Here is a 14,727-nt window from a genome sequence, read left to right as displayed (position 1 = left end):
CTGCGGGGGGGCCGCGGTTTGGGGGGGCCCCGCCTGGCCGCGCTCGCGCTGCACCCCGCGCTGCCCCCCCCCCTGCGCCTCTTCTTCCTCCTCTGCCTCCTCCAGGGGGGGGACCCCAAAACCAGCGCGGGCGGCCCCCCCCCGCCGCTGCCCCCCCACTTGGCCGCCGCTCTGTTCCCGGGGTGGGGCGGGGACCCCCCCGAAATGTTCCTGCCCCGGTTCGAGGCGGCGGCGGCGTTTTGCTCCCAAATTTCGGGGGGGGCTCGGAGCGGGGGAAGCCCCTCCCCCAAAGCCCGGGGGGGGCGGGACTGGCTGTGGGGGCTGGTGCGGTTTTTGGGGGGCGGCCCCCCCGTTCTGTTCTGCCGGGCCGTGGTCGCCTACCGGCGCTGGTTCGGGGGGGTCCCCGGGGGGGAGCTGGGGGGGGCGGCCGAGAAATTACTGGGGGGGGGTCACCCCGCGGCCCCCCCGCACCTGCTGGAGCTCGCCAAGGTTTTGGGGGGGCCCCTCGGGGGGGCTTTGATGGCGCAAGTCCTGCGGGCCCCCCCGCCCCCCCCCGGCACTCCCCAGCTCCGGGGGGTGCTGAAGGTGCTGCGCGACCCCCCCCTCGCGCAGGGGGGGGGACCCCGGGACCCCCCCCCAAATGCACCCCCAAATCCGGGGGTACCTGCGGCGGGCGCTGGCGGCCGAGCGGGGGGGCTGGGGGGGGGCCCAGGGGGTCCTGAGCGCCGCCGCCCCCCTCCTGCCCCGCGGGGGGGTCCCGCTGTGCCCCCCCCCCGCCCCGGGACCCCCCCGCTTTCTTGGGGGGGGGGGGACCCCGACGTGCGGGACCGCGGCCGCCTCCACTCGGCGCTGGCGGCCGCTCTGGGCCCCCCCAAATTGGCCGCGGTTTTGGGGCCCCCCCCGCGCTGCGCCCCCCGCCCCCCTCCCCAAAACGGGCCCGGGGGGGGCGGCGGGGGGGGCGCTCCCCCCTCCCTGCTGCCCGCGCCCCCCCCCTGCCGCCTGCGCTGCCTCCCCGGGCCCCCCCCCCCCGTTCGCCGCCCCCCCCGGGGCCCCCCAGGACCCCGAGGGTTGGGGGGCGGCGCTGCTGGCGGGGGGGGGGCGGCCCGTGCCCCTCCCGCTGCGGCTGCGCCTGGAGCCCCCCCCCGCCGCCGGGACCCCTCCCCAGGCCCGGCCCGAGCCCCCCCGCGCCGCCGGGACCCCTCCCCAGGCCCGGGCCGGGCCCCCCCCCCGCCGCCGGGACCCCTCCCCAGGCCCGGGCCGGGCCCCCCCCCCGCGCTGGCGCTGCAGCTGCTGCTGGGGGGGGGCGGGGGCTGGGCCGAGGGGGCGCTGGCGGCGCTGGGGGGGGGGCGCGGGGGGGCCGAGCTGACCCTGACCCTGCGCCCCCCCCGCGCGCTGCCCCCCGCCCTCGAGGCCGCCGCCGTCTTCACCCCGGGGGGGGCCCCCCAGAAAGGGGGGGGGGGCTCCTTCCTGGCGCCCCTCCCCCCGCTGGAGCTGCCCCTGCGGGTCCGGCTGCGCCCCCTCGCCCTCCCCCCGGCCTGGGACCCCCCCCGCGCCCGCCGCGCCTTCGAGGCCCTCTGGGGGTCGCTGGGGGGGGGTCCCGAGACCCTCCTGGTGCTGGGGGGGGGCGCGGCCGCCCCTCCCCCCGCCCTCGCCCCCCTGCTCGTGCCCGCGGGGGGAGGGGCGGGGGGGGGATGGGCGCTCGCGGCCGCCGCCCCCCCCCGGGGGGTGGTCCTGGCGCGGGGGGGGCCGGGGGGGGAGGGGCGGGTGCGGGGGCAGCGCTGGGGGGGGGTCCTGCTGCTCGCGCGGCTGCTGCGGGGGGAGGGCGAGGCCTGAGCTGTCGCGACATAGCGGGGCATGTCGTGACATGTCGGGGAGTGCCGGGGTGTGTCGGGGCGGGATAAGATGTGCTGGACCATGGCGACCCAGGATGGGGGCGCCACGAGGCGTGCCGGGCGGTGTCGTGACATGTCGTGATGTGTCGTGACATGCCACCTCCCTCCCCGGGTGCTGTGACCCCTGAAGAATTTGGGAAGCGCAAAATCCGTGTCCGCCTCTGTGTGTGGGGGGGGGCTCGGGGGGTCCTTGGGGAGCGGGAGGGGACAAGGGGGGGTCCCTGGGGGTCCCGTGTGACCCGGGGTGGGCGAAGGGAGGGAGGGGTCTCTGGGTGGGGCTGGCAGCTCCCAGAGGGCGGGGGGGGTCCCTGGGGGTCTGGGGGAGTCCTTGGGGGGCGGTCCCAGCACACTGGGGGGGGGGGGAATCTCACAAAGCCCCCAGACCCCGAACTACATCTCCCATCATGCCTCGCACCGCATCGCGCTTCACTTCCGTGCGGGCGCCGCCGCGCCGCTTCCGGCGCGTCGTGACGTCACTTCCCGTTCCCGCGGTCCCCCCGCAGTGATGGCGGTGCGCGTCCGGGTTCCCGCCGGGGCCGCCCCGGCGCCGGTGCCCGCTCAGCTCCTGCCCTGCCGCGTCCAGCACGACGGGCCCGCGCCCGTGGCCGCCTTCCTGCGGGCGCGGCCGGGCCCCGGCGGCGGTGAGGGGCGGGGGCTGCGGGGCTGGGTTCGGGGGGAAGGGGAGGGGGTCCTGGGAAAAGGGGTTGGAATTTTGGGGGGGCAGCGAGGGGTCCCGGGGGGAGTTGGGTTGGGGGGGGCTGAGTTCGGGTGTGGGAGGGATTCTGGGCGGGGGGGGGGGTGCGAGGGTCCCTCCCCCCTCACTGTGCTTCCCCCCCCCCCCCCCAGAGCTCTGGGCCGCGTTCCGGGGGCGCCGCTTGGGGGGCCGGGAGCTGCCGCTGCCCCCCGGCTACAGGGGGCTCCTGCTAAGGGGGGGCGAGCCGGGAGAGCCCCCCCCGCGCGAGCCCGGGGACCCCCAGGTGAGGCCGGGGGGCAGAGACCCCCCAGACCCCCCCTCAATGGGGCAGAGCCCCCCCTTTTCCCCTCTTGGGGGGGGGGGTCTCAGCCCCCCCATCTCCCCCTGACCTTTGCCCTTTGCCCCCCAGGCCGGGTGGGTGACGGTGACGGGGTCGTTCGGGGCCATCACGGACTGGGGGGCTGACACGGCCCCCGACCCCGGCCGGGGCCTGGCCCGGGCCCTGCAGTGGGGACCCCTCGCCCAGGCCGTGAGTCGGGGGGGGGCTGGGGGGACATTTGGGGGGGCTGAGGGCACATTGGGGGGGTTGGGTGCACATTTGGGGGGACTGGAGGGACACTGGGGGGGTCTAGGGGCCGATTGTGGGTCTGGGGACACGTTTGGGGGGTCTGGGAGCACACTGGGGGGTCTGGGGGCGCATTTGGGGACATTCTGCCCCCGCTGTGAGTCGGGGGCCCGGGGGGACGTTTGGGGTCCCTGTGCTGCTGGGGGGGGGCTCAGGGGGGTCCTGGGGCTTTGGGGGGGTCGCTGAGCCCCCCCTCCGCCTGCCCCTCCCCCAGCTCCACGCCCCCGTGAGCGACGAGGAGGCGGAGCCCTGACAGGCCCCGCCCACCCGAGGAGCCACGCCCAGCGGGGCGGGGCCTGCACAAGCCGCGCCCATTCAGTGGCCACCGACGGGCTGTGGGGCTGAGGCCACGCCCACAAGCGGAGCCACGCCCAGAGGGGCGGAGCCTTTTGGCCACGCCCCTCGCTAATGAGGTGGCCACACCCAGGGGCGGGGCCAACTCAAGCAGCGCCCGAAGCTCCTCCCAGCGTGGGCGGGGCACGCGGAGACCCCGCCCCTTTTTATTATCAACGAGCCTGCGCTGCCCACGGGGGGCTCCGCCCACACGCGAGGCCACGCCCGCGGTGGGCGGGGCCTTCCAGAGCCCCTCCCCTTCTCATCAATAAAGGCTTTGCCGCGCCGCTGTGGGCGGGGCCAGGTGTGGGTCAATGAGCTGCGCCAGGTAACGGGAGGGCGTGGCCGGGGGGCGTGGCCAAGGGCGTGGCCAAGGGCGTGGCCTCACCACTTGCCCCGCTTGCTCCAGTCCTTGGGGGTGAAGTGCAGGCACTTGGCGTCGATGCGCAGGAGCCGCTTCAGCATCGCCCGCTCGTGGCCCTCCACGATGTCCTCGGACAGCGTCAGGATGTACTGACCCTGCGGGGACAGGTGTGTCGGGGACAGGTGTGTCAGGGACAGGTGTGCCAGGGACAGGTGTGTCAGGGTGTACTGACCCTGCGAGGACAGGTGTGTCGGGGACAGGTGTGTCGGGGACAGGTGTGCCGTGGACAGGTGTGTCAGGGACAGGTGTGTCAGGATGCACTGACCCCACAGGGACACGAGGACAGGTGTGTTATGGACAGGTGTGTCAGGGACAGGTGTGTCAGGGTGTACTGACCCCACAAGGACACGAGGACAGGTGTGTTATGGACACGTGTGTCAGGGACAGGTGTGTCAGGGTGTACTGACCCCACAAGGACACGAGGACAGGTGTATCATGGACAGGTGTGTCAGGACAGACAGGTGTGTCAGGCTGTGCTGACCCCCTACAGGTGCGCACAGGTGAGGGAGGGACAGGTTTGTGCACGGGACTCAGGTGTGCATGGGAGGACCCAGGTGTGTGTGGGACCCCCCCAGGTGTTTTAGGACCCCCCCCAGGTGTTTTAGGACCCCCCCAGGTATTTTAGGACCCCCCCCAGGTGTTACAGGACTCCCCCAGGTGTTTCAGGACCCCCCCAGGTGTGCAGGGCCGCACCTTGTAGTAGTTGATGAGGTTCAGGTACTGCAGGGTGGAGATCACGTCCTCCTTCTTGATGCTCGTGATCTCGCTGATCTCACTGCGGGAGGGGGCAGTGAGGGGGGGCCGCACCCCCAGACCCCCCCAGACCCCCCCCGTGAAGGTGGGGCTTCACAGAAAGGGGCGTGGCCTCCGGAAAGGGGGCGTGGCTCACTTGATGGTGATCTGGGGCCGCTCGCCGGCCTCGGCCTTGAGCCCCATGAGGATCTCGAGGATGGTCTGGGACCAGTAACTGCGGTACGAGAGCAGCCCCAGGTCCGAGAGCGGCTTCTCGGGGGTGCCCGTCTTGCCCTCCACCTTGGACAGCTCGTAACCTGGGGAGGGGACACGGGAGGGACACGTGAGGGACAGGGCTGGGACACGGGAGGGACAGGGCTGGGACACGGGAGGGACACGCAAGGGACACGGGAGAGACAGGGCTGGGACAGGTGAGGGACACGCAAGGGACACGTGGGGCAGGTTTGGGGCAGCTTGGGGCAGGTTTGGGGCAGGTTTGGGATGGGTCCCTGTGGGTTTGGGACGCATGGGCAGGTTTGGGACGGATCCCTGCGGGTTTGGGATACCTGGGCAGGTTTAGGGCAGGTTTGGGACACGTGGGGTAGGCTTGGGGCAGGTTTGGGACACGTGGGGTAGGCTTGGGGCAGGTTTGGGACACGTGGGGTAGGCTTGGGGCAGGTTTGGGACAGGTCCCTGCGGGTTTGGGATACCTGGGCGGGTTTGGGGCAGGTTTGGGACACGTGGGGCAGGTTTGGGGCAGGTTTGGGGCACGTGGGGCAGGTTTGGGGCAGGTTTGGGACACGTGGGGTAGGCTTGGGGCAGGTTTGGGACAGGTCCCTGTGGGTTTGGGATACCTGGGCAGGTTTGGGGCAGGTTTGGGACAGGTTTGGGCAGGTTTGGGGCAGGTTTGGGACACGTGGGGCAGGTTTGGGGCAGGTTTGGGGCAGGTTTGGGGCAGGTTTGGGACAGGTTTGGGACAGGTTTGGGGCACGTGGGGCAGGTTTGGGGCACGTGGGGCAGGTTTGGGGCAGGTTTGGGGCACGTGGGGCAGGTTTGGGGCAGGTTTGGGGCAGGTTTGGGGCAGGTTTGGGACAGGTTTGGGGCACGTGGGGCAGGTTTGGGGCACGTGGGGCAGGTTTGGGGCAGGTTTGGGACAGGTCCCTGCGGGTTTGGGGGATCCTTTGGAGCTATTTCCACACCACCCCCCAATACTTTTAAGCCTTTCTCAGAGGACTTTCAGGGGGTTTTTGAGGGTGTTTTGGGGGTCCCTGTGGGTCTGGGGGGGGTCCCAGGGGGGTTTTGGGGGTCACTGACTGAACTCGATGAGCAGCTTGCCGTAGCCCCGGCGCTGGTACGGGGGCAGGGTCAGGATGCAGGCGACGTTGTAATCCTCAGTCGACTCCTTCTCCTGCAGGGACCCCCCGGGATTGGATCCCAAAATCTCTGGGACAACCCCAGAAACCCCCAGGGACCCCCAAAAATCTCCTTTACCCTCCTCCAGGACCCCCCAGAACCCCCCAACCCCCTCTTTTCCCCCTTCCTCACTCCTCCATCCCTCAGTGCTTCCCATCCACTCCCTCCAAACCCCCCCCAAATTTCCCCAAAAACCCCCTTTTTCCCCTCCAGGACCCCCCAGAAGCCCTGCAAACCTCTTCTTCAGCCCCCTGAACCCCCCAGGACCCTTCACAAACCCCCTCCTTTCCCCCCTTTCCTCACCCTCCAGGACCCTTCCCCACCCTTCTGTCCCTCAGTGCTCCCATCCACTCCCCCCAAACACCCCCAAACCCCCCCCCAAGCCCCCCAAACCTCCCAAATCCCCCTTTTCCCTCCTCCAGGCCCCCCCAGACCCCCCCACCTTGGAGAAGTAGCCCACGATGTGGAAGCCTTTGCAGTCGTACTCGGTCATGACGTAGAACAGGAAGGGGTCGGTGTCGTAGTAAAGGGTCTTGTGGTCCAGGAAACACTTGGCCAGGAGGCAAAGATTCTGGGAATAACTCTGGGGAGGGCGCCGGGGGGGTCAGCGGGGGGCTGGGATGGGGGAGAAACCCCCCAGGACCCCCCCAGAGCCCCCCAGCCCAGCCCAGCCCAGCCCACCTTGTTCTTGCGGCCGTCGATCTCGAAGAAGGAGATGGTGCCCTTGCGGTAGATCTCGTTCCCAGGGGGGTGCCGCAGGTCACACTTGGTCTGGGGAGGGGTTTTGGGGGGGTTTGGGGTTTTTTGGGGTTTTTTTGGGGTGTTTTGGGAGGGAGGGATTGGGGGATGGGGAGGGAAAAAGGGAAAATTGGGGGGGTGCAAAAGGGAGAAATTGGGGAGGGGGAAATGGGGAGTGAGGGGGGATTTGGGGTTTTGGGGATGGAATTGAGGGGGTTTGGGAGGGGGAATGGGGGGAGAGAAGAGGGTGGGGAGGGAAAAGGGGGGGTAAATATTGGAGGGGAGGGGGCTGTTCCCAGATCCCCCCGGGGATCCCCCAAACCGGGGCTTACCGGGCCCAGCCTTGCCCCGGCTCCCCAGATCCCCTCCAAGGGGGGTCCCAATCCCCCCAAACACCCCTGGGGACCCCCAAACCCCGCCCCATCCCCCTGGACAGGCCTGACAGCTCTCCTGGAGTCCTTTAATCCCCCTAGGGATGCCCCAAATTAGAGGTTACCAGGCCCAGCCTTGCCCTGCCTCCGAAAATCCCCCAAAAACCCCTGAATTCTCCCCAGACCCTTCTGGGGATGCCTGAAAACCCTCCTGGGCTCCTCGAATCCCTCTGAGGAAGCTCCTAAATCCCCCTGGCCATGCTCCAAACTGAGGGTTACCGGGCCCAGCCTTGCCCTGGCTCCCTAAAACCCCTCTGAGCTCCCCGAAATCCCCCCCAGGTGCTCCGAAATCCCCCCCAGGCACCCCAAAATCCCCCCCAGGCGCCCTGAAATCCCCCCCAGGCACCCCAAAATCCCCCCCAGGCGCCCCGAAATCACCCCCAGGCACCCCAAAATCCCCCCTAGGCGCCCCAAAATCCCCCCCCGGCACCCTGAAATCCCCCCAGGCACCCCGAAATCCCCCCCAGGCACCCCAAACTCCCCCCCAGGCGCCCCAAAATCCCCCCCCGGCACCCTGAAATCCCCCCAGGCACCCCAAAATGCCCCCCAGGCGCCCCGAAATCCCCCCAGGCACCCCAAAATCCCCGCCAGGCACCCCAAAATCCCCGCCAGGCACCCCAAACTCCCCGCCAGGCGCCCCAAACTCGCGGGCCTGCCGTACCAGGTGCCTCTGGAGGCAGCGCAGGCTGTGGCCGTACTTGAGGCAGAACTCGCACAGGTAGAGCACGGGCAGCCCCGTCAGCTCCTGCGGGTACGGCGAGAAGTACCAGGGCTTGAGGCGGTGCCGGCCCAGCTCGATGCACTCGATGTTCTTCATCCTGGTGACGATGTCGTCGTGGCTGCGGTCGGACACGAGGCTCCCGGTCATCCTGGGCGCCGAGGGGGCCCCGTCCGACGAGTCCTGCGAGTCCTGGGGACGGGGGCAGCGGGGTCACGGCCCCAGGGCAGGGGGAGCCCCGCGCCGGGGGGGATGTCCTGCCCCTGCCTGGCTTTTCCCCATTTGTAGGTAATTTTCCCCATTTTCTGGTGATTTTCCCCATTTTCTGGTGATTTTTCCCTGTCTCTGCCCCGGTTTTCCCCATTTTTAGGTAATTTTTCCCATTTTCTGGTGATTTTTCCCATTTTCTGGTGATTTTTCCCTGTTTCTGCCCCGGTTTTCCCCATTTTTAGGTAATTTTTCCCATTTTCTGGTGATTTTCCCCATTTTCTGGTGATTTTTCCCTGTCTCTGCCCCGGTTTTCCCCATTTTTAGGTAATTTTTCCCATTTTCTGGTGATTTTTCCCATTTTCTGGTGATTTTTCCCTGTTTCTGCCCCGGTTTTCCCCATTTTTAGGTAATTTTTCCCATTTTCTGGTGATTTTTCCCATTTTCTGGTGATTTTTCCCTGTCTCTGCCCCGGTTTTCCCCATTTTTAGGTAATTTTTCCCATTTTCTGGTGATTTTTCCCATTTTCTGGTGATTTTTCCCTGTCTCTGCCCTGGCTTTCCCCATTTTCTGGTGATTTTTCCCATTTTCTGGTGATTTTTCCCTGTCTCTGCCCCGGTTTTTCCCATTTTCTGGTGATTTTTCCCTGTCTCTGCCCCGGTTTTCCCCATTTTCTGGTGAATTTTCCCATTTTCTGGTGATTTTTCCCTGTCTCTGCCCCGGTTTTCCCCATTTTCTGGTGATTTTTCTCATTTTCTGGTGACTTTTCCCTGTCTCTGCCCCGGTTTTTCCCATTTTCTGGTGATTTTTCCTATTTCCTGGTGATTTTTCCCTGTCTCTGCCCCGGTTTTCCCCATTTTCTGGTGATTTTTCCTATTTCCTGGTGTTTTTTCCCTATCTCTGCCCCGGTTTTCCCCATTTTCTGGTAATTTTCCCCATTTTCTGGTGATTTTTCCCTGTCTCTGACCCGGTTTTCCCCATTTTCTGGTGATTTTTCCCTGTCTCTGCCCCAGTTTTTCCCATTTTCTGATGATTTTTCCCTGTCTCTGCCCCGGTTTTTCCCATTTTCTGGTGATTTTTCCCTGCTCCTCTCTCGGTTTTCTCGGGATAAGAGCAATTAAAAGTTTCTTTAGGGCTTCGTTCCCGCCCTTCCTCGCCTCGCTATTCCCATTTCCAGCCTTTTCCCTGTCCCTGCCTCAGTTTCCCCATGGGTTAAACACCATCGGAAGTTTTTTCCCGACTTTTTCCCTTTTCCTGCCTCGTTTTTTTGCCCATTTCTCCATTCCCAGGCCATTCCCCCCCCCCTCCCGCTGTCCCCACCTCGTCTGTCCCCAGACACGCCGATTTCCTCTTCCGGCCCGGCTGAGCCGCCACCGCCCGGCGCGCGGAGCCGTTCTGGGGAGAGAGGGGGGTCAGCGCCCGGAACACCCCAAAACACCCTGAAATCACCCCGGAACACCCCAAAACACCCTGAAATCACCCAAAAACACCCCAAAACACCCTGAAATCATCCCGGAACACCCCAAAACACCCTGAAATCACCCAAAAACACCCCAAAACACCCTGAAATCACCCAAAAACACCCCAAAACCACCCCGAAATCACCCAAAAACACCCCAAAACACCCTGAAATCACCCAAGAACACCCCAAAACACCCTGAAATCACCCAAAAACACCCCAAAACCACCCCAAAATCACCCAAGAACACCCCAAAACACCCTGAAATCACCCTGAAACACCCCAAAACACCCTGAAATCACCCCCAATCACCCCCAATCACTCCCAAATCACCCCGAAACACCCCAAAACCGCCCCAAAATACCCCCAATCACCCACAATCACCCCAAAACCACCCCAAATCACCCCAAAACCACCCCCAATCACCCAAAACCACCCCGAAATCACCCCCAAATCACCCCAAAACCGCCCCAAAACCACCCCAAATCACCCCAAAATCACCCCAGAATTACCCTCAACACCTCAAAATCCACCCAGACACCCAAAATTCAGCTCAAATCAGCCCCAAAACATCAAAATGACCCCAAATCCCCTCAAAATCCACCCGAACACCCCCAAATCAGCCCAAATCTCCCCCCCCCCGGCAGTAGGAAGGGGTTAGTGGTCAGTTACTGGTGTTACTGGTCAGTTACTGGTGTTACTGGTCAGTTAGTGGTTCATTGTTGGGTGGTTACTGGTGCTACTGGTCAGTCCCTGGTTGGTTACTGGTCTAACTGGGCACTTACTGGTTTTCCCAAGGCCATACTGGTATTACTGGCGAGTTACTGGTCAGTTACTACTTGGTCACTATTGTGCTACTGATCAGCTACTGGTCAGTGACTGCTTGGTCAGTGCTGTTACTGGTCAGCTACTGGTCAGTGACTGCTTGGTCAGTGGTGTTACTGGTCAGCTACTGGTCAGTGACTGCTTAGTCAGTGCTGTTACTGGTGTGTTACTGGTCAGTGACTGCTTGGTCAGTGCTGTTACTGGTCAGCTACTGGTCAGTGACTGCTTGGTCAGTGGTGTTACTGGTGTGTTACTGGTCAGTGACTGGTCAGTTACCGGTCTAACTGGGCACTTACTGGTTTTCCCAAGGCTATACTGGTGTTACTGGGGAGCCGCTACCTGTGACTGGTGGGACCGTGGGGCTTCCGAGCAACTACTGGTGGTTACTGGTAGTTATTGGTGGTGGTTACTGGTGTTACTGGGCCATACTGGGAGGCACTGGGCTCACCTGGGGGAAGACGGAGGCCTGGGAGGTCTCGGTGGGGGTGGGGACGGGCGTGGCCGGCGACACCACCTCGACCTTCCGCTTCTGGGGGGACACCGCGGCCTCCCAGTTCATTCCAGTCCCTCCCAGTCCACCCCAGTCCATCCCAGTTCCTCCCAGCCCCTCCCATCCCTGCTGCAGGGGGGCAACCGGGAGCGCTGAGAGGCTCTGTTGTCCCTTCCCAGTGCTCCCAGTATCGCCCCTTGCAGCCTCCAGTGCCCTCCCAGTGCTCCCAGTATCCTCCCAGTATCCCCCCAGGTCCCCCTTGCAGTCCCCAGCGTCCCCCCAGTGCTCCCAGCATCCCCCCAGTGCTCCCAGTACACCCCGGGACGGGGAGGCTCAGGGGACACCCGGCTGTGGGGACAGGGATGGGGACAGGGACCCACTGGGAGGGGGTGGGGACCCACTGGTGACAGGGACCCACTGGGACTGGGACACCCTGGGGGACTGGGGGACCCTTTGGGGACTGGGACCCTTTGGGGACTGGGGGACCCTTTGGGGACTGGGACACCCTGGGGACTGGGACCCTTTGGGGACTGGGACACCCTGGGGACTGGGACACCCTGGGGACTGGGACCCTTTGGGGACTGGGACCCTTTGGGGACAGGGACCCTTTGGGAACTGGGACCCTTTGGGAACTGGGACACCCTGGGAACTGGGACCCTTTGGGAACTGGGACACCCTGGGGACTGGGACCCTTTGGGGACTGGGACCCTTTGGGGACTGGGACCCTTTGGGGACTGGGACACCCTGGGGACTGGGACCCTTTGGGGACTGGGACCCTTTGGGGACTGGGACCCTTTGGGAACTGGGACACCCTTTGGGAACTGGGACCCTTTGGGGACTGGGACCCTTTGGGGACTGGGACCCTTTGGGGACTGGGACACCCTGGGGACTGGGACCCTTTGGGGACTGGGACCCTTTGGGAACTGGGACACCCTTTGGGAACTGGGACACCCTGGGGACTGGGACCCTTTGGGGACTGGGACCCTTTGGGGACTGGGATACCCTGGGGACTGGGACCCTTTGGGGACTGGGACCCTTTGGGGACTGGGATACCCTGGGGACTGGGACCCTTTGGGGACTGGGACCCTTTGGGGACTGGGACCCTTTGGGGACACCGTGGGTGACAAAACCCCCCCGGAGCCGGGAGCTGCTGCTCGGGGCTGAACCAGGACCCGTCGGGGCCACTTTGGGGGCCACTTTGGGGGCCACTGGGGCCACTGGGGAGCCGGGGGTTACCGTGGGGCGCTGGGGGCCCGGGGGGGGCTCGGCCTCGCTCTCCTTGGGCAGGTGAAAGCGGAGCGTGATGGGCCCTGGCCCCGCTGGCCCCGCCGGTGGCCCCGGTGGCCCTGGCAAACTCTTCCCGGTGGCGGGGGCCACCGGCAGCACCAGCTCCAGGCTCTTCCTCTGCGCCGGGAGGAAGAGGAGGCGTTTAGGGGGACGCGGAGGGGACGCGGCGACAAAGCCACCGCGGCTGCGGGTCCCTCCCGTCACCCCCCCGGGGTCCCCTCCCCGGTGACAGCGGTGGCCCCAAAGGCTCCTAAAGGGGGTGGGGGTGTCCTCAGGGGGTCAGGGGTGTCCCCAGGGTCCCCTTAGAGGGGTCAGGGGTGTCCCCGAGGTCCCTTAAAGGAGCTGGAAATGTCCGCAGGGTCCCAGAGAGGGGCTGCGGATGTCCCCAAGGGGTCGGAGATGTCCCCAAGGTCCCCAGAGAGGGATTGGGGATGTCCCCAGGGTCCCCTAAAGGAGTTGCAGGTTGTCCCCAAGGGATCGAGGGTGTCCCCAAAGTCCCTTAAAGGGGTTGGAAATGTCCCCAGGATCCCCTAAAGCGGCTGGGGATGTCCCCAGGGGTGGCCCCTGGGTGGGTGTTGGGAATGTCCCTTAGGTCTGGGTGTCACCACCCCCCAAGGGGTGTCCCCAGATGTCCCCGCTGGCCCCGGGGATGTCCCTGCCATGGGGGCTGAGTGACGCCCCCCGAGAGGGTTTGGGGACTCCAGGTCTGTCCCCAACAGCTCCAAGTGTCCCCTGTCCCCAGCCTGTCCCTGGTGTGCGGCCCCTGTCCTCTGTGTCCCCTCAGTGCTGTCCCTGTTCAGTCCCCGAGCTCGTCCCCCATCCTCACATCGTCCCCTGTCCCTGCTGTCCCCCCGCTCTGTCCCTGTCCCACCCCCTGCCCTCACTCCCCTCCCCAGCCCCCCTGCTCTCCTGTCCCCACGACGTCCCCCGTCCTCCCAGTGTCCCCCATCTCCCCGGTGTCCCCCGTCCTCCCAGTGTCCCCTGTCCCCCGTTTCCCCGTCCCCTCAGTGTCCCCTGACTCCCCATCTCCCCCTTTTCCCCCGGTGTCCCCCCCCCTCCCCGTGCCCCCCAGTGTCCCCTCACCGGGTCCCTGTCGGGGGAGCCGGGCCGGGAGCCGGGCAGGCCGTTCTTGGTGGGGGTTTTGGCCTCTTTCCGGGGCACCTGGACCCGCTTCAGGTCCAGCCGGTCGTGGGTCACCCACTCGTCCAGGCGCTTGTTGACTGGGGACAGCGGGGACCACGATGGCACCCGGGGCTGGCCCCCCGCACCCCCTCTGCGACCCCCCACCCCAGCCCTGGGGACACGCAGGGTGACGCCGCCACCCCAATGCCCACCCACGACCCCTGGGCGACCCCCGCGGCCTCCCCGTGTGCCCCCCGCGCCCCCCGGGCCCCACTCACAGTCGATGTAGTGGACGTAGAACAGCTTCCTGCCGCTGATGTCCTTCACGCTCAGGATCTCGGCCAGCGCTGGGGCGAGGGGGGGGTCACCAGCCCCTTCTGGGGACCCCCAAAACCCCCCCACGAGCCCCCAAAACCCCCCCGGGAGCCCCCAAAACTCCCCCCAGGGACCCCCCCCCCCCCAGCCTGTGCCCCAAAGCCCAATGACCCCCTCATGTCCCCAAACCCTCCGGGGACCCCCCCCCCCCACCCCGACACCCCCTTGGGACCCCCGGCACCCCCCGGGCCCCGCCCCTTCCTCAGGCCCCGCCCCCAAACCGCGCCCGCCGCTCACGCGGCCCCGCCCCCTCCGCAGCCCCGCCCCTCTCCCCTCATTGGCTCTCCCCGCCCTAAGCCCCGCCCCACTCACGCCACTCATCCTCGTTGTCCTGGTTACGGCGCAGCACGGGCAGGCGGCAGCCCTCGGACACCTCCCCCTGCGGGGGCGGGGCCTCGTCAGGGCCGGGGGGGCCCCAAAACCCCCGCGGGGGGTTCGGGGGGTCCCCAAACCCTTCCGGAGGCTCCCTGAAGCCCTCGGGAGGCTCCCCGAGCCCCCTCCGCGCTGCCCCCCCCCGCCCGCTCCCCACCTCCGCCATTCTCCTCCCGGCCTTCGCTTCCGGCCGGCCCGACGCGCTTCCGGGACGCGGCCACGCCCTTTCCACCTCCCCCGCCCCGTCTGGCCCCGCCCACGGCCCGCGGTGAGGGCCCGGGGGGGGCGGGGCCTTCCCGGCAGCGCGGTCACGTGGGGCCGCGGCGCTTCCGCGAGCGGCGGCGCGAGCGGGGCCCCCCCCCTCGCCCCCCCCCGGGACCCCCGGGACCCCCGGGACCCCCGCCATGGAGGACGGTGAGTGTCGGACCCCCCCGCGGGGGCTGTGGGGCGCAGGGGAGCCCCCGGTGCTGTTCCGCCCCGCGTGACGTCGGGGGCTTGCAGGGTGAGGGCCCTTTAAGGGGGGCGTGTTTAAACGGGGGGGGGGGGGGCGGCTCCTTGGAGGGGTTGAGGGGTTTTGGGGGGGGGAGACC

General features: G+C 66.9%; 2 protein-coding genes and 1 long non-coding RNA gene across 5 annotated transcripts; 2 read left to right on the top strand and 1 right to left on the bottom strand.

The window, feature by feature from the left end:
• The first annotated feature begins 2,325 nt into the window (after positions 1 to 2,325).
• Positions 2,326 to 3,594, top strand: RNASEH2C (ribonuclease H2 subunit C). 2 transcript variants are annotated; one of them, XM_032094954.1, is made up of 5 exons: positions 2,326 to 2,533; positions 2,739 to 2,869; positions 2,996 to 3,115; positions 3,426 to 3,489; positions 3,520 to 3,584. In XM_032094954.1, the coding sequence occupies exons 1-4, from the start codon at positions 2,398 to 2,400 to the stop codon at positions 3,462 to 3,464; spliced, it is 426 nt and encodes a 141-aa protein (XP_031950845.1). In that variant the 5' UTR covers positions 2,326 to 2,397; the 3' UTR covers positions 3,465 to 3,489; positions 3,520 to 3,584. The 2 variants fall into 2 exon arrangements, with proteins under 2 accessions (XP_031950845.1, XP_031950843.1); XM_032094952.1 differs by having other exon boundaries at positions 2,345 to 2,533; positions 3,426 to 3,594.
• Positions 3,595 to 3,669: 75 nt separating this feature from the next.
• On the bottom strand, positions 3,670 to 14,383 carry KAT5 (lysine acetyltransferase 5). Of its 2 annotated transcripts, XM_032094897.1 has the most exons (14): positions 14,295 to 14,383; positions 14,078 to 14,144; positions 13,669 to 13,737; positions 13,352 to 13,488; positions 12,218 to 12,385; positions 10,940 to 11,020; positions 9,528 to 9,602; positions 7,944 to 8,192; positions 6,795 to 6,884; positions 6,556 to 6,696; positions 6,015 to 6,108; positions 4,858 to 5,017; positions 4,662 to 4,743; positions 3,670 to 4,063 (listed from the first exon to the last, which is right to left on the bottom strand). In XM_032094897.1, the coding sequence occupies exons 1-14, from the start codon at positions 14,301 to 14,303 to the stop codon at positions 3,929 to 3,931; spliced, it is 1,557 nt and encodes a 518-aa protein (XP_031950788.1). In that variant the 5' UTR covers positions 14,304 to 14,383; the 3' UTR covers positions 3,670 to 3,928. The 2 variants fall into 2 exon arrangements, with proteins under 2 accessions (XP_031950788.1, XP_031950789.1); XM_032094898.1 differs by lacking the exon at positions 12,218 to 12,385 and having other exon boundaries at positions 14,295 to 14,382.
• Positions 5,089 to 6,112, top strand: LOC116437306. Its single transcript, XR_004237233.1, has 2 exons — positions 5,089 to 5,429; positions 5,836 to 6,112. It is a non-coding gene; the product is annotated as an uncharacterized LOC116437306 (long non-coding RNA).
• Positions 14,384 to 14,727: the final 344 nt, after the last annotated feature.

The sequence above is a fragment of the Corvus moneduloides genome, chromosome 34, assembly GCF_009650955.1.
Source record: "Corvus moneduloides isolate bCorMon1 chromosome 34, bCorMon1.pri, whole genome shotgun sequence".
NCBI classification, from domain to species: Eukaryota; Metazoa; Chordata; class Aves; order Passeriformes; family Corvidae; genus Corvus; species Corvus moneduloides.
Note: the sequence above shows the minus strand (reverse complement) of the source record. Positions and strands in the feature narration are given on the sequence as shown.

What these genes read in the sequence shown, in the direction of transcription:
- RNASEH2C (XM_032094952.1), top strand. Translation starts at nt 2,398, where the DNA reads ATGGCGGTGCGCGTCCGGGTTCCCGCCGGGGCCGCCCCGGCGCCGGTG. An exon ending in GCGAGCCCGGGGACCCCCAG is followed by an intron (nt 2,870 to 2,995) that starts GTGAGGCCGGGG and finishes TTTGCCCCCCAG; the next exon opens with GCCGGGTGGGTGACGGTGAC. An exon ending in GGGGACCCCTCGCCCAGGCC is followed by an intron (nt 3,116 to 3,425) that starts GTGAGTCGGGGG and finishes CCCCTCCCCCAG; the next exon opens with CTCCACGCCCCCGTGAGCGA.
- KAT5 (XM_032094897.1), bottom strand. An exon ending in AGGCCTCCGTCTTCCCCCAG is followed by an intron (nt 9,603 to 10,939) that starts GTGAGCCCAGTG and finishes CTCTCTCCCCAG; the next exon opens with AACGGCTCCGCGCGCCGGGC. An exon ending in ACCTCATCAACTACTACAAG is followed by an intron (nt 4,064 to 4,661) that starts GTGCGGCCCTGC and finishes CTGTCCCCGCAG; the next exon opens with GGTCAGTACATCCTGACGCT.